This window comes from Alosa sapidissima, chromosome 12 (assembly GCF_018492685.1).
Source record: "Alosa sapidissima isolate fAloSap1 chromosome 12, fAloSap1.pri, whole genome shotgun sequence".
NCBI lineage: Eukaryota > Metazoa > Chordata > Actinopteri > Clupeiformes > Clupeidae > Alosa > Alosa sapidissima.
In genome coordinates this window covers 6,014,785-6,030,253 of record NC_055968.1, presented here as the reverse complement: position 1 = coordinate 6,030,253, position 15,469 = coordinate 6,014,785, and the positions used below count along the sequence as shown (strand labels likewise).

General features: G+C 47.0%; 1 protein-coding gene and 1 long non-coding RNA gene across 4 annotated transcripts in view; one reads left to right on the top strand and one right to left on the bottom strand.

Moving 5' to 3' along the window:
- The window catches only part of LOC121678131 (spermatogenesis-associated protein 16-like), a 47,427-nt gene that overhangs the window by 7,940 nt on the left and 24,018 nt on the right, over positions 1 to 15,469 (bottom strand). For 2 of the 3 annotated variants that reach the window (XM_042057355.1, XM_042057357.1), the window contains 4 exons: positions 13,410 to 13,557; positions 9,539 to 9,685; positions 7,484 to 7,596; positions 2,670 to 2,834 (listed from right to left, as the gene is read on the bottom strand). In XM_042057355.1, coding sequence (XP_041913289.1) covers positions 2,670 to 2,834; positions 7,484 to 7,596; positions 9,539 to 9,685; positions 13,410 to 13,557 — 573 coding nt within the window. The remainder of the gene's footprint in view (positions 1 to 2,669; positions 2,835 to 7,483; positions 7,597 to 9,538; positions 9,686 to 13,409; positions 13,558 to 15,469) is intronic. The other variant, XM_042057356.1, reaches the window with a different exon arrangement.
- The window catches only part of LOC121678133, a 35,678-nt gene that overhangs the window by 16,238 nt on the left and 3,971 nt on the right, over positions 1 to 15,469 (top strand). Inside the window, exon 2 of the long non-coding RNA XR_006021163.1 lies at positions 14,633 to 14,794. This is a non-coding gene — a long non-coding RNA (uncharacterized LOC121678133). The remainder of the gene's footprint in view (positions 1 to 14,632; positions 14,795 to 15,469) is intronic.

Sequence of the window (15,469 nt, the reverse complement as noted above, 5' to 3'; positions counted from 1 at the left end):
ACACAAAGAGCGTGTAGTGCGTTTGCACATTTATCTTCTTCTCTGTGTGTGTGTGTGTGTGTGTGTGTGTGTGTGTGTGTGTGTGTGTGGTGTGTGTGTGTAAGTGAGTGTAGTCCTTGTTTACAGGCCAAATGTTTAAGTACAGATGGCTTCTTCATCCATATGGTAGCAGTGTGCATGTGAGAGAGACACAGCTAGAGAGTGTCTGTGTGTGTGTTTGTGCGTGAGCACAAAAAATATTCAATTTTGAGATGTAAAATGGTTTGGGATGTAAAATAGTGGAGGCAATAAGCGACTCTTTTCAAAATGACTGAAATTATTCTTTTTTTAAGAGTGAAAATAGCCACGTATCCATCCCTGTAACTCTTCCTGCGTGTCCGGCTGTGTTTGTGGAAGGAAGTTGGCAAACTGACATGTCATGCATGGTCAAACCGCAATTGCATCTGACAAAATCATGGGCCCTCGCAATTGTATATTTAATGGTGAGTCTAAATAAAGATTCAAATTGCTGTTGGTGTGTGTTTGCCGGATATTGCTTCCCTGAGAAGGCGCGGGGTGGGGGCTTTCAGCGTGCCGTTTTTAGGGGTGGGAAGGCTCTTTCTGCGGGCATTAAAATAAAAACGCCCGTCTGGTGAATTATTCATGCCTGCTATCCGAGGAGGGTGTGTGTTTTTTCCTCTGGACGGTCATTCGCAGGTGTACTTCAGGGACTGTTAACTTGGATATCTTTTTTCATCTCCGCGAACACTGCCCCCAAAATGGACCCGCCATAAAAATTGCAGCATTTCCATCGGTGTGTCTCAACAATGCTTCACGTCTTGTGTCATTGCCAAAGTGTGTGTTTTCCCTGCGTTTGCTGTGCAGCTGCCCAGCCAGTGGACCCTTTTCTTCTTCCTCCCTATAATTCTGCTCATTGTCCTCTTGGCGGCCATGCACTGTAAACATCCCCCTAATTAGACGCCTCCGCGCCTGCTTATTCATCGCAGATTTTTTTTGTGGCAATATCACATACATCACGCCACATTGATCTGGGTTAATCTCACCACTGTGCGGCACTAATCTAGTAAAGAGGCAATTATAGAGCTTCGCCACTGAGCACCAGAATGAGATTTATGCTGCCTCCTCCAGGTTCACACTTTGCTTTTGCTCTCCTTCCTGCTCTCACCTCGCTGTCTGGTGCACAATTTTCCACCATTCCCTCTCACACACAAACAAACGTCTCTAAAACACACACACACACACACACTCACACACACACACACACACACACACACACACACACACACACACACACACACACACACACACACACACCTTTTCCTTTTACACTCTCTCTCTTTTCCCTACCTCTCTCTGTTCCTCCCCCCCTCTCTCTCTCTCTCTTTGTCTGTGTCTCTCAGCCACCCGTCTCTTCATTCTCGCCCCATAAATGTATGCACACAAAAGAGCTGCTTTTGCATTGCCAGTGTTCCTGATCCTCATAAATATTCAAAAACAAAGCCCTGCTTATTGGCGTGCATAATTTAAGGCTTTATTAAAAAAAGCCTGCCCGGTTCCTCCTCAGCTTGCTGGTGCTCCTCGCTAACAGCGCCTGTGGGCTGGTGGGATCGGCCGCGGCTCGCTCGCCCGGCTCACCTTGAGGAGCTCGACCTTTGCTCCGCTCAGCTCTGGGACCTGCCGAGATGGCCCGATGTAGACGGGGTGGGTGGGGGGTTTAGGGGGGAACTGGGGGAGCATGATAATGAACGCTAGCCCAGGTCACCACAAGCACAGCCACCGATAACAATATGTGCCCTCAATGCAGCATAAGAGGCTTAGGATAAAAGCAACAGCTGAACTAGAAGAAGAAAGAGGAGGAAGAAATGGAGGAGGAGGAGGAGGAGGAGGAGGAGGAGGGCAGAAGAGAAGAGAGGAGAGGCGAGCGCTGGAGGAGGACAACGTTGGTTGGTGGTGAGGGGGGTGGGGGGGTGCAGCGCTGGTCAGAGATGGTCAGAGATTGGAGGGGGATAAAGAGGAGCGGAGAGGAAGGCCTGGTCTGTTAGGGGAGAGGAGTGGAGAGGAGCAAAGGGAACAGAAAGGCTGTGGTGGAGGTGAAGAGGGAGGACGGAGGGAGGGAGCAGAGGGCTGCTGATGACGGAGCACTGAGGTTGAAGCGGGAGAGGAGGACAGGGCTTATGTGGAGACGAGAGGAAGAAGAGAGGAGGAGGAGGAGGAGGAGGGAGGGAGCGTGTGATAAGAGAGTGGTGGCAGAGGAAGGAGAGGAGACTGTGAGCCCTGCTGAGTGCCTAGTTCTATTCTTAACAGCAGAAATCACAAAAGCTTTCTCTGACATCTCCATAACTTACGGGCAAATGATCAGTTCAGCACTTTTATGAATGTTAGTTCTCCAGCTGCACATCTATTTACTATTTTGAATATGTGTATGTTTGATGTGAAGCACTTTGAATTCAATCTGAAATGAAATGTGCTACATAAACATATTTGCCTTGCCTTAACAGATCAAGGTAGGCTTACAAACATATGAATAAAATTATACTATACAGGGGCATGAATTGGGTCAAATAAAAATCATAACTTCTAAAAATATAATGGGTATTTTTCCATGTCCACTATTTGGCTCTACACTCGTTTTCCCAGATTCCCATGAGTGAGGAGACCCATGTGCTCACCAGTCTGAAGTCTGCATCGTTGATTTCCTGCAGATAGGGGGCGACGCTGAGCTCAGCAAGTGTTTGCTGCAGGACGTTCGTTTGCTCCCCCACGCGCCTTAGCTGGCCCAGGTGCCCAGCGTACTGCAGCCTCTCGATTAGCCCGGAACCTGTGGAGAAGCCCACCTGAACAGAACAGACGTCACCACACACACACACACACACACACACACACACACATATGTACACACACACGTTCATAATCATGGAAGTACATGTGCATACAGACACACATGATCACTTTGACGAGAGTGATCATGTGCATCTGTGAGAGAGCGTGCACATACATAAACAGCATATATTACATAACACATATATTTGTTTGTTGTGTTCATGTGCTGTTTATGTATGTGCATATGTGCACTTCTCAATCTGGCCTCTTGTACACATATGGCCAGCACTCACTACATAAAACAAAACAAGTAATAATAAGGGTAGTCCTTTCCAACATTCTCTCTCCCACTCACTGTCTCACACACACACACAAAAACATATACACACACGAACACACACGAACACACACACACACGCACACACACGCACACACACACACACACACACACGCACACACACAAAAACACACACACACACACACACACGCACACATAGAATCGCAGCAGAGCCATACAGAAGAGTGAAGCCTTGTCCTCTAATACTAGTCCCTTTGCACTAAATCCTCCACGACTTGAACTGCTGATGGTGTGCATGCACACGCCCCGGCCCCAGTCTACCCACCTAATGCAACAGCGGTGCGGAAGAGCAGGAGGGCCCCAGCTGCATCTCCCCCCGACCCAGCCTACAGCACCGAGAGCCCCTGACCCAGCCTACAGCACCGAGAGCCCCTGACCCAGCCTACAGCACCGAGAGCCCCAAGTCTAATCCCCCCGCCTGACCCAGCCTACAGCACCGAGAGCCCCTGACCCAGCCTACAGCACCGAGAGCCCCAAGTCTAATCCCCCCGCCTGACCCAGCCTACAGCACCGAGAGCCCCAAGTCTAATCCCCCCAGCCTACAGCACCGAGAGCCCCAAGTCTAATCCCCCCAGCCTACAGCACCGAGAGCCCCAAGTCTAATCCCCCCAGCCTACAGCACCGAGAGCCCCAAGTCTAATCCCCCCGCCTGACCCAGCCTACAGCACCGAGAGCCCCAAGTCTAATCCCCCCGCCTGACCCAGCCTACAGCACCGAGAGCCCCAAGTCTAATCCCCCCGCCTGACCCAGCCTACAGCACCGAGAGCCCCAAGTCTAATCCCCCCGCCTGACCCAGCCTACAGCACCGAGAGCCCCAAGTCTAATCCCCCCGCCTGACCCAGGCTACTGATGGTTTTAGCGTTTGACATGACACCTCTTTTGTGTGCTTCATCCTCCAGCGAGGCGCGGCGCGGCGCGGTGTGGGGGCTGAGTGGTGCGTGTGCAGTGCTACCTGTTTTTTATGAGCCCCACGACTGGTGAATGGAGAGCGTCAAAGTGGCAGACAAGAGGGAGCGCTGACCTTTGGAGCGCAGGCTAACAAATCAGATTACACCTCGACAGTGTGCGGAGCAGCTTCCTCTAAAAGGATTAGCATATCGCCGCAGCATCCTGGCAACCTGAGCACTCACACACACACACACACACACACACACACACACACACACACACACACAGATGCACACACGCACACACACACACACACACACACACACACACACACACACACACACACACACACACAGATGCAAACACGCACGCGCACACACACACACACACACACACAGATGCGCACACGCACACACACACACACACACACACACACACACACACACACACACACACACACACACACACACACACACACCACTACCCCATTCTCTACTCCCATTATGGGAAAGCTTCACAGGGCACTCTATCCCGTGCCACAGAGTTTCCTTCTATTTGTTAAATGATTCATCCGCATAAATGTCTCCTGGCATCTCCTGTTGAGAGTAGACTGAGCAAGCAACCCCCCCACACACACACACACACACACAGCACTCTCCCCTCAACCTGACAAGAGGTGGACTCACTCTGCACGGAGCTGAGAAACTCCCCTCTTCTCATTCCTCTAAGTGGGTTATTGAGTGTCTGACTGACCACTACCCCTCATCCACTGCCTTCCTCCAGGTTGGGGGGCCGGACGCCACGGATGCCCCATGTAGTGTAGCTTACGGCTCCCGCTGATGCTCCAAGCCCTCCCCCTGCTCCTCTCACTCCCTCCCTCCATCTCTCCCTCCCTCTTTCCCTCCCTCCATCTCTCCCTCCCTCCCTCTCTCCCTCCACGTGCGCCTCTCCCAAACTCCTTTTCTTTTAGTGGGAGGTTGGCCTGCTATTATCCCTTCTGTCATTCATCCTCTTTATGGCCATTTTTATTACAGATACATATCCCCCAGCATGCATCATTTTTCACAGCCACTGTCTCTGTGCGTCTGGCCTGAGCTGGGACCATCCTGTGCCTCTGTGTGTGTGTGTGTGTGTGTGTGTCTTTCATGCCACCACCAACCAGGCACTGTTTACTTTCAATAACTGAGCGGGAGAAGGGTGCAGAGAGTGAGTGAGGGAGGGAAGAGATAGAGAGAGAGAAAGAGAGAGAGAGAGAAGAGAGAGAGAAAGAGAGAAGAGAGAGAGAAAAAGACAGAGAGAGAGAGAGAGAGAGAGAAAGAGAACAGCCGTCTGCTCTCCGACTTTATGAGCGATGTTGTTTTTCCCCTGCTGAATATTTCATTAGTTTTTTTCCCTTCCCTTGCTCCTCTCTGTGCACCCTCCCTGGCACACGCGGGCCTGGCTGAGGATGATGCAGAGGCATGTGTGGGGGCACTGGTGGGAATAATCAGAGAGGCTCCGCAATTATGGATCACTCTCCATTTTACAACTGCCATGCTGCTGCTTAATTGTCCACACAGAGTCCTTACATAATGTGTCGCTAATTGTTTGCCTTGCTATTGATGCATGCTGGAGGTGGCCCGGCAGGGGGTGGGGGGGTGGGGGGGTACGTGTGTTTGGGTAATATTTATGACGGGTGAAGAACTCTGATCCAGTGCCGGCACGAGACCTTGCACGGGCCATGATGAAGACGGAGCGCTCCCCAGTTAATCTCCTCGTCTCGTTTAATCTGCAATTGTTTACAGATCGGCATGATGCAATGCCGCTTCAGCCAAATACGTTTGTCAATTTTTGTGTCGGTGGTGGTGGGGGGTTGGAAGTGTGGGGGGGCTGTAGGTCCCTGGAGAATTTGTCTGGATGCGTTATTAGAGAATGAACGGCTGGCTTCCCCACATCAGATGAGATCAATTCCTTTTTCTAATACCGGCATAATGGGATTTCTGTTGGCTGCGACCACCTCGCAGTGAGTGACTAATTTAATACACATCCTGTCGCTCTGCATCTCACATTGGTGCTGCTGCAATGCCTGTAATTGAATCACAACCCTCCAAAATAAACGGCACCAACGCTCTGCAGCACAAATGAAATCGAACATTTTTTTTTTCTTCTTTGGTTTGCATGAGCCCATTGTTATGTCAGTAGAGGAGAGGAGTGGAGAGGACAGAGAGGCTTGTGTGCTGAGGTTGAATTACTCAGGATTACACTGGCAGAGGAAATATGCTGGTCACTGGTTTTGCTCACTGTTTTTTCTTCCTCTCTCACTCTCTCATGCACACACACACACACACACACACACACACACACACACAAAGACAAAGACACACACACACACACACACACACACACACACTCAGTCAGTCATTATTCTCTTTCTCTCTCTGTACAAAGGTACATAATGAGAAAGAGAGTGAGAGTGGTGTGGAGGAAGGGGGACAAAGAGACGAATACTGGACCCCTGCAGCGCTGCAAACGCTGTCCTTTAGTTTCTCCACCGGAATCATGGCGAAAAGGGAACCTGAACAACAAGCTAATTATAATTCATTAGGCGTCTGGAAGCACGGCCCTGGCCTGTCCCTCTCCCATTCCCCTCCACCGCCAGCACCCACCAGGACCGTGTGCTGAATGACCCAGGGGAAGAAAAACAAGACAACAACCCCCCAAAAAAACACTGCTGTGATCTTTTCTTCAGAACCTGTCGTTTGCGTATTTGTAAATATTCCCTCCCCTTCAAACACCATCCATCACTGGCTGAGCGAGGACAGACACGACGGCGTCTGAGGCGGCAAGACACGCGCGACGGCTGCTGCTCCTCCTCTGCCTCCGCTGGGCTTGAGCACCACCAGCACATCCAGCCGCTGTGCCGTGCCGCGCCGTACCAAGCCGCGCCGCGCGCTCTACACCTGTCCCTGGCGGAGACGACAAACCGGTTGCTGTTCTCTGCTACACTCCACAATCTCCAGTTGTTATTTTCTTTTCACTACACCCCCACCCTTCTTCCAAAATATACAGTACATTCATTACCTGTCATTAGTATTGAACCCATCACACCCCAGTCCTACACATACACACATGCTACATGTATAGAAATACCATAGATTTTTAGTCTATCTATCTATCTATCTATCTATCTATCTATCTATCTATCTATCTAGAATACTAAAAAGGACAAATGTGTTAAATTGGTTGCAATCCAATGCTAAGTACAGGCAACCATTAGTGCTACCGCTCCTTTTTCCTGGCTAAGACAGACCAATTTGGTGGCACTTGGGAGAGCTGTGGCTCTCCTCTGGCCTGTCAGCTTAACAAACCTCCATGGAGACCGTTGCCAGGATTCAGTCGGCATACACCAACACGGACTGCTTTTGAAAGTATACCCACTGATAGTTTGGTGCACTTAATAAAATCAAGAACCGGCAGAATCTTCCGGCCCAGGCTCTCACACGTCCTCCTGATGTCTTCCGCTCGCGGTGGAGAGAATGGTGCTCTCAGTCCTTCAAAAAGAAAACACAAACATGCGGGTCATTCTTTCCTTCCTCCGTCCAAGCACACTCTCAGTGGTGGGCAATGGACATATATCTGAATAGTGACACAACCTAGACCTTGTTCAGTGTATGGGCCCAGCTTAATATCACAAGTACACTCACCCCGTCAGTATTGCTATTGAGAAATGTCAATTCTAAAACAGATAGTTCAGGTCCTTGATTGTGATTGGCTGAATCGCATTCGATACCAAAGTAAAATCTAATTCCTTTAGCTGTTCTAAAATCAGTGAAACGTACTCGCTCTCGGGGCTTATAGTTTAAGTAGGCTCATTAGTAGGCATATACTTCACTGAATGATATAATGTAGACCACCTGTTTCTAAGTAGCTCTCCAAAAGGTTTGAGGAAGATGTTCATAAATCGGATAACCAGTCATTTGGGAAACATGTTTCAACAAAATTCCTATAAAATCAAATTCACAGTCAACAAAGAGAGAAGGTAAATGAGTTGAAAGGAACCTTTAAAAAGCATACAAATCTTATTCAGCAGTTTTGGGTGGAGGTCAGCTACTTCCCTAATAGCTTCTACACTACTGCAATGCTGAACCTTCAGACCAATATTCAGCATTCTGAACACACATAAACATGGATATGTCTAACAGACCCCCCCCCCCCCCCCCCCCCCCCACACACACACACACACTATGGCCTCTGGTGCATACTCAGCAGTGGCATCCCCTGCATGACAGAGGTACGATGTGCCACCATCCTGGCAGCGTATGATTGATCACCTTAAAGACCCATGTGGTGCCCGAGCCTTTGATACATTACACAAACGCATTGATTTCCCCCTCCAGCCTCCACCCCCCCAGTCCTCTCCTCTCCTCTTAGCCTCACAGCTAACAGCCAGAGTTGTTGCCAGCCTGTTGTTGCTGCTGACCCCCACTGCTCAGAGAGCTCGCTCAACTACAGTACTGGCACTACATCTTCCCTCTCTACACACACACACACACACACACACACACACACACACACACACATGGATGCATGCACACACACACATTAGAGTTAATTAAGAAGTTTTATGCCATTGCAATCAATACATTGACAGATCCCTAATATGCTCTTAAAAGACCCTCTCGCCCACCACAAACAAACGTTCCCCCAATCAAAAAAGAAACATATTCTTGGCACAGAGATGAGAAAAATAAAATGTAATTTCTGACCAAATCACACCCAGTCTCTTTTGCCACAACACCGTGCTCAGTTTGGATAAAAATAAAATGGTAGATCTCTGGCTGATTTCTTTTTCGCTCTTTCGTCTCACAACCTGCGCCACCTGCCACCAAGCTGAGAACCTCTGACTGTGTTGTCACATGGTCTCTTGGGCATACTTCTCCTGCGCCATGTTTTCTAGCGCTGAGCCGAGCCTGCTCTGTAACCTTGAGGTGTGCAAATGGCTGGAGGATTGGCCTTCTCTCTCTCACCTCCGTGTGTGTGCACATGTTCCTTCTCTCGGAGGTGTGGGGGCACAAGCTGCCCAGAATGGGCAAATGGAATAATCAGATCACGACAGAGGTCAAAGTGACCACGTGGGAGCATCCCGTCCATCTCTCACTTTTATATGTTCTGTCACGTTCCACCATCTTTCAGCGGTCACTAACGGCAAGCCTGCGTCTCACTGAGCTCGAGTCTGGTCTCACGACCCCCTGTAAACCCACCTGCTATGATGCCAGTCTTCCTAACAACTAACTGGGACAGTCAGTTTTCATTTTGCTTTCAGTCTGATTTCACAATTCTGTTATGTTGTACTGTCTGATATTCTGCTCACCTTATTATAATTTCCAAAATATACATTTATATTATCATTTTACAATGTATTATTGTGCATTTCAGTGTAAGGTCATTTTGGGCTATTATTTCTGAGCATAACAACACATCATCTTCCCCTACCTGTAAACTCCGGGCTCCTCCTCCGAAGCATCTTTTCCAGAAATCCGCCATCTTGGCTCCTCCTGAAGCCCAGTGTCAGGAAGTAGGCCTGCGGTGTGGGCTCATTCCAGTCTGTGGTCTGCGGCAAGAAATGGCCCCCGCTCGGACCTAATGGACAGGAAGACAGGAGGTGGATATAAGAGTGCAGCTGTCTGAAGAGATAAAACTGAGACAGAGTCTAACCCAAACCGGCACCATGACGAGTAAATATGATCATAATCAGAAGATAATATCATTATGATTCTTAAATTATATTTATGGTTCTAAAATGATAGATGGAGGCACAAAACCAAAACAGAGGCCGAGCAGAGAGCATAAATATGCATGTCTGAAGGAGAATGGACAGTAGCAACTACCACAAACGCACTACGTTTGAAATTAAGACCGATCAGGAGAGACAAAGAGCAAGGTCAAAGCTTAACGGTTTTTTTTATAGGCAACCTTATAGCCATCAAAGCACAGTACAATAACAGTGAGACACTCCTCTGTAGAGACATGCAATGTCAAATTCTATAAAAACAAAAACAAAGATGGTATACCATGATTCCTCAACCATGCAATTTGAGCACATTCATGCCAAATGTTAACCCCATTCTCTATCATTTTATCCCCAACCACTTTAAATATGACCCCATGACAAGTAATATTGCTACTGTATCGTGGCAAGACTATGCTGGCCATCAACACTAAAGAATGTGTTGCATGCAAACATCCCTTTAACATATTTCCCAAACCTAGCATGGGAGAAAATCAGCACTTCATGGCACTTTTATATATACTTCATTTTCAACATACAAACATGTAAAAAAAGTAGTGCAGAACCTTTGGGAGTTCACTGCTGTTACACTCAGAACAGAAACCTATAAAGACACTGAACACTGAAGCCTTTTTCACTTCTTCAGAGCACCTCTCTGTTGCAAGTCCTTTTTCATCCTCGTAAGCCTCAATTATAAACAAACGCTGTTCGTACACAGCCAAAGCTGTACATCTACTGCACAGGTGCAGTGCATTAAGCCACCGAGAAATTACACTGAGGAGTATGTCACTGCAGTACGCCCAAGGAATTCATGTGTTAAAAATAAACCTCTAAAAAGATAAATAATAATAAACGGATAAATAAACGAGGAGAAGATGGAGCCGCCTCTCGCTCTCCCTCGAGGGAATAGGCACATTGACACGGGACACAGCGGGGAATGGATGCATACTCCAGGGAATTTTTTCCTGGTAGATTAAAGATGTAATTGAAGGGGACATGTGTCACGCATTTCAAACTCTACAGCGTGTGCCGAAGGCTAGATGCACCCGAATTGGGGGAGAGAGAGAGAGAGAGAGAGAGAGAGATGGAGAGAGAACAGAGAGGAGGAGAGAGAGGAGAGAGGGGGAGATTAAGAGCCGTCAGTCGTGTGAATAAGTAATCTCAGTCCGTCTCTCCCTCCATCCGTCCATCTCTCTTCCTCTCTCTCTCCTGCTCACTCCCTCTCTCTCCCTCTTCCTTTTCCTTTCCTGCTCACTCACTTTCTCTCCCTCTTCCTCTCTCTCTCTCTCCTGCTCACTCACTCTCTCTTCACCTGGTTATGCATTGTCACTGGGGTTTCTTGTTGATGCCTCTCCTTCAGCGTCACCTGTGCGTGTACGTACACACGCCAGCTCTCAGCTTGATGGGCTGTGCTAGCTACACACATACTGACTTGCAAAAATATGGTTTGAGGACAAGCTTCCTGCTGTGCTGGTAAATTAAGTTTCTACAGTGAACACAGCCCCTCTTGCAATTTTACAGTAAGTATTCATACTGCATTTATGAGAGACGAGAGTGAGAGAAAACTAAAACTGGCCTTGGGATATATCTATACGTTTTTGGTGTGCTCAGGATGAAAGTGTTATGTTTATATGGCTATATTGCTTTGTTTTCAATTTTCCTGCATTTGCTGTGAGCACTATTCGAATCATTAGCATCATTACGACTGGGACATTTTATGATTATCATTTATGATACAGTCAAAAGCAGAGAGAAAAGGGTTTTAAGGCCAGAGCAGGTCACTATCAACATTCTGTGGGTGCAGATGAGGAATCTTTAGTTCTTATGGATGGTGTGTGTGTGTCATACGAAAAATCTATAGTTCTGTGTGTGTGAGTGTGTGTGTGTGTGTGTGTGTGTGTGTGTTATACAAACAGTATAAGTCACAGACAACAGCCCCCCCCCCCCAGATCCTGCCTGATAGGCTCCCAAGACAGCAGAGCTCAGAGCCAGCGCACTCTATGAATGTCTACATGCCTGAGGAGAAATGGGACAGTCTAGCGAGCTCTCTGAGCCGAGTTAATTAAGGAGTTAACACTGCAGCTTTCCAACACACACACACTAGCTGCTTACCACTCTCTTAAAATACACATGCACATACAAACACTAGGATTGTTCTCTCTTGCTGTTTCTCTTTCACAAACACAGACAGAGAAAGAGGGAGGGAGAGAGGGGGAAGAGAGAGAGAGAGAGAGAGAGAGAGAGAGAGAATGACCTCAGTGGGGGCCTTTTGTGATACATCAGAGCTACATGCCCTCAGACAAGTCTCTGCTTGGTAATTTGAAATATGTCTCGCCAAGGTCATAGCATAGCTGGCAGATAGGAGCAGAAACAGCGATTACAGATCCTAACCTCCTCTCTCCCCTTTTTGGAAACGAAGGGACACGCGAGAGCCAACCGTGTTAGATTATGCCTGAAGTGTATGTGTGAGAGAGAGTGTGCCTAACTAACTGTGAAATCAGCCCTAACAAAGGTGGCGCGAGGTGCTGAGGGGGCTGTTGCAATCTCACTTGCTCTCTCTCTCTCTCACCACACACACGCATACACACACACATTCACACGCACACACACACACACACACACACACTAATTTCCAGACAGGTTTTGCTATGTTAGCTGTTGTGTCACATGGATGGTCCTATATGGGAGGACTGTATGTGGATGATATCTGTCTGTTTAAGAGTTTGGTAGAAACATGCATGGAGCCTGTGCTCTACTAACATAATGGAGGACGTCTCTTTAAAAAGTGAGGTGTGCTAAGGGAGCTTTGGTGATAGATGGAATAGATTGGGGATTGAAGTTTGATCTGGTCAAGTCGTCGGAGCCTATGGGAGCGTAACTGATATGGAATGTTTTTTCTTCTTTTTATTTGATATATTAAAGGCTTTAAAAAGTCAAAAAGTCTCACTTGGTTAACACTGAACTAAACGATGACCCAGCCTCCTCAAGGCCTCCAAAATTGAACGTTTGAAAAAGCATTGACATCATTAACCAGTTCACTGCGGCAGGCTGCATGAATGGTAAATGTCAGGTCACATCAAAGCAAGTGAAAAATCTTCTCCATTTGCGTTGTCCTGAACAACCAACTGCTCTGACCTTTAAAAGCACCCACTACCTCTGCCTCAAGGTCACGATCAGCTGTGAAATGAAATACACCACAAATGAGTACAGATTTATGTGAGTTTCTCCAACACAGGGTGTTATTTAACTGGGTGTTGGCTGACGTTTTAGGGCAAAAAGGGGCCTTTGCTGTGACAATCAGGTCTGTGTGTGTGTGTGTATGTGTGTGTGTGTGTGTGTGTGTGTGTGTGTGTGTGTGTGTGTGTCCACTCATAACAACTTAAAAACTACTGGTTCTTATTACTTCAAATCAACATGATCAGGATGTGGAATTTGGTTTCACTTTACCACTGTGCGATAGGGCCAAAGGTCTGCAGTGGCCTGGCAGCCCAGACAAATTGTGTCTGGGGTTCAGCATATATGCTACAGAAAGATATGAGAGGTTTTGTTGATCTGTCATGTGAGATGGTCTTGTACCTGTGAACAGATAGGCTGTGAAGCCAGGGTGTAGCTTGCGGAAGACCTCTTCAGCCTGCTGGATGCAGCATTCACTGGGGACTCCGGAGTACGGTGTGAACATGACAGAGAAATCTTCCTCCTCAGTTATAGCATCCTCCAGCAGTCCCTGCAGAGAGAGGGAAACAGACAGAGAGAGAGGGAGAGAGAGAGGGAGGGAGTGAGAGAAAAAAAGACTGAATGAGAGAGGTTGCAGAGGGAGGTTGAGGAGATTGACTGCCTTCTTCAACACCTCAAGATTCGCCAAATCAAACGATCTAAAATGGAAATGCAACTCAATTCCTCTTTTATATCTCCTGAAAATAAAAAAGCTTACGAGTTTAGCTTCACAGCCTAGCGCTTGGTGTGCTGTGCAGGAAGGCTGAATGTAGATCATCTGAGCTCGGGATCCGAAAGCAGCATTAAGTGGTTCCAACTTTTCAAAGGGAGCAAAATCCCGGGTAGTGCTCTGCGTTTGCACTGATTAAAAACACTGACCGGTGCTCCTGTGGGGGTAATGTTCTCCGTCTAATCTATCTCTCCCTTTTTAATCCACTTGGAATGAAACAGGAGCAGATTATTATGGATTGTGGATTTATTTTCAAGCTTTGATGTTCCCATAACATTTTTTTTGCTTTCACTAGGTTGTCAATGAAGTCTACCCCACCAAAAATAAATAAATAAAACGAGTAAACCATTTCCTGTGATCAGACCATTATATCTCTGTTGCTTTACCCCCCCCCCCCCCCCGGTTTGATTATATGCAGCAGGCTGACTTTGTAATATCACTTATTTTTGAAAAATAGATATCAAGTGTGTCCTTCTTACTGGCAGCCTATAAATAACATTTATTGATGAGGACAGAAAGGAGGCAGAGTTTTTGCACATCAGATTATCCAGAGAAAGGCAACATTATGTATTCATTTAGGGGCCATTGATTGAAGTTCTACACAGACATCTCGGCATGGTGATGAAAAATGACAGGGACTTTTGTGATCTATTTGGGCCTCACAGAGATCCGGAGTTAAGATGGATGCCTCAGACAATGCAAACAGACATCAAATGCCTTCTGTTGCAGTTGTTGTTGTTGTTGTTGTTGTTGTTGTATGGAATAGAGGATGAGTGATTGACAACACTTATGAAATATTAGCATGTAGTGGTCATGAATGAAGTTTGATCAGTTGTCTTTTTTCTGGAATAAATAGCACTTCAAGGATGCAAGGATGCAGAATGTACTCTTCTAGCATCCAGACCTCTGGACCATCATGCAAGCCAACAGCTTTTGTTGTGCTGCTGAAGGAGAATAGGATGGGGGTAGCGTAAGAGTGCTTTCCTTTCTGCCATCAAAGCATACAGTACACAGCACGGTAAGTTGTTTTTGTTTTTATCTTTTTTTGTCCTTGATTAGTACCTCTACCTCAGATAACAGAGTTACAGTTATATAAGCTTTAAAGATGCCCTCTTGTGAAAATCAAGATTTTAACCTGTCCATATGATGTACGCTTTGTTTTACAACAAACATCATGAGCCAAAAATAAGCAGTCATTGCCGGAGATTTCTGCTTTGGATCTATGGTCGAACAATCACAGCCTCAATATGCAAATTCAAACTGCAGTCCTTATGATCATCAGAAGGATACTTGACCAATCCCGGCTGGGGATAGGACAAGATGCAGCCAAGATGGCTAATATGTCATCTGCCGCAGCCAATAGCAGGTGAACAGTGTGTGGAGAGGGGGTGGGGCTAGATAGATCCCAATTCCCCAAAAGAAGAAGAAGGTGTGAGGTCATGTTTAAGCCATTTTTAGGCCATCAAGGGATTTTTTATTAAAAAATAAATTGAGGAACAGAGAGGAGATTTAGGGGTGTAATAAACTTCTAGAATCTTTCAAATAGGCTATACCATTTAAAGTAGTCTCGTGGTTATCATATGTCTCAGATGTAATAAGGAAAAAGAGTCTTGCTTCAGACAGATGGGCTTCAGACTCCTGGATTCTGATATATCCTCTGCTACATGTTCAGTTTCACAAGATACAGAGATCC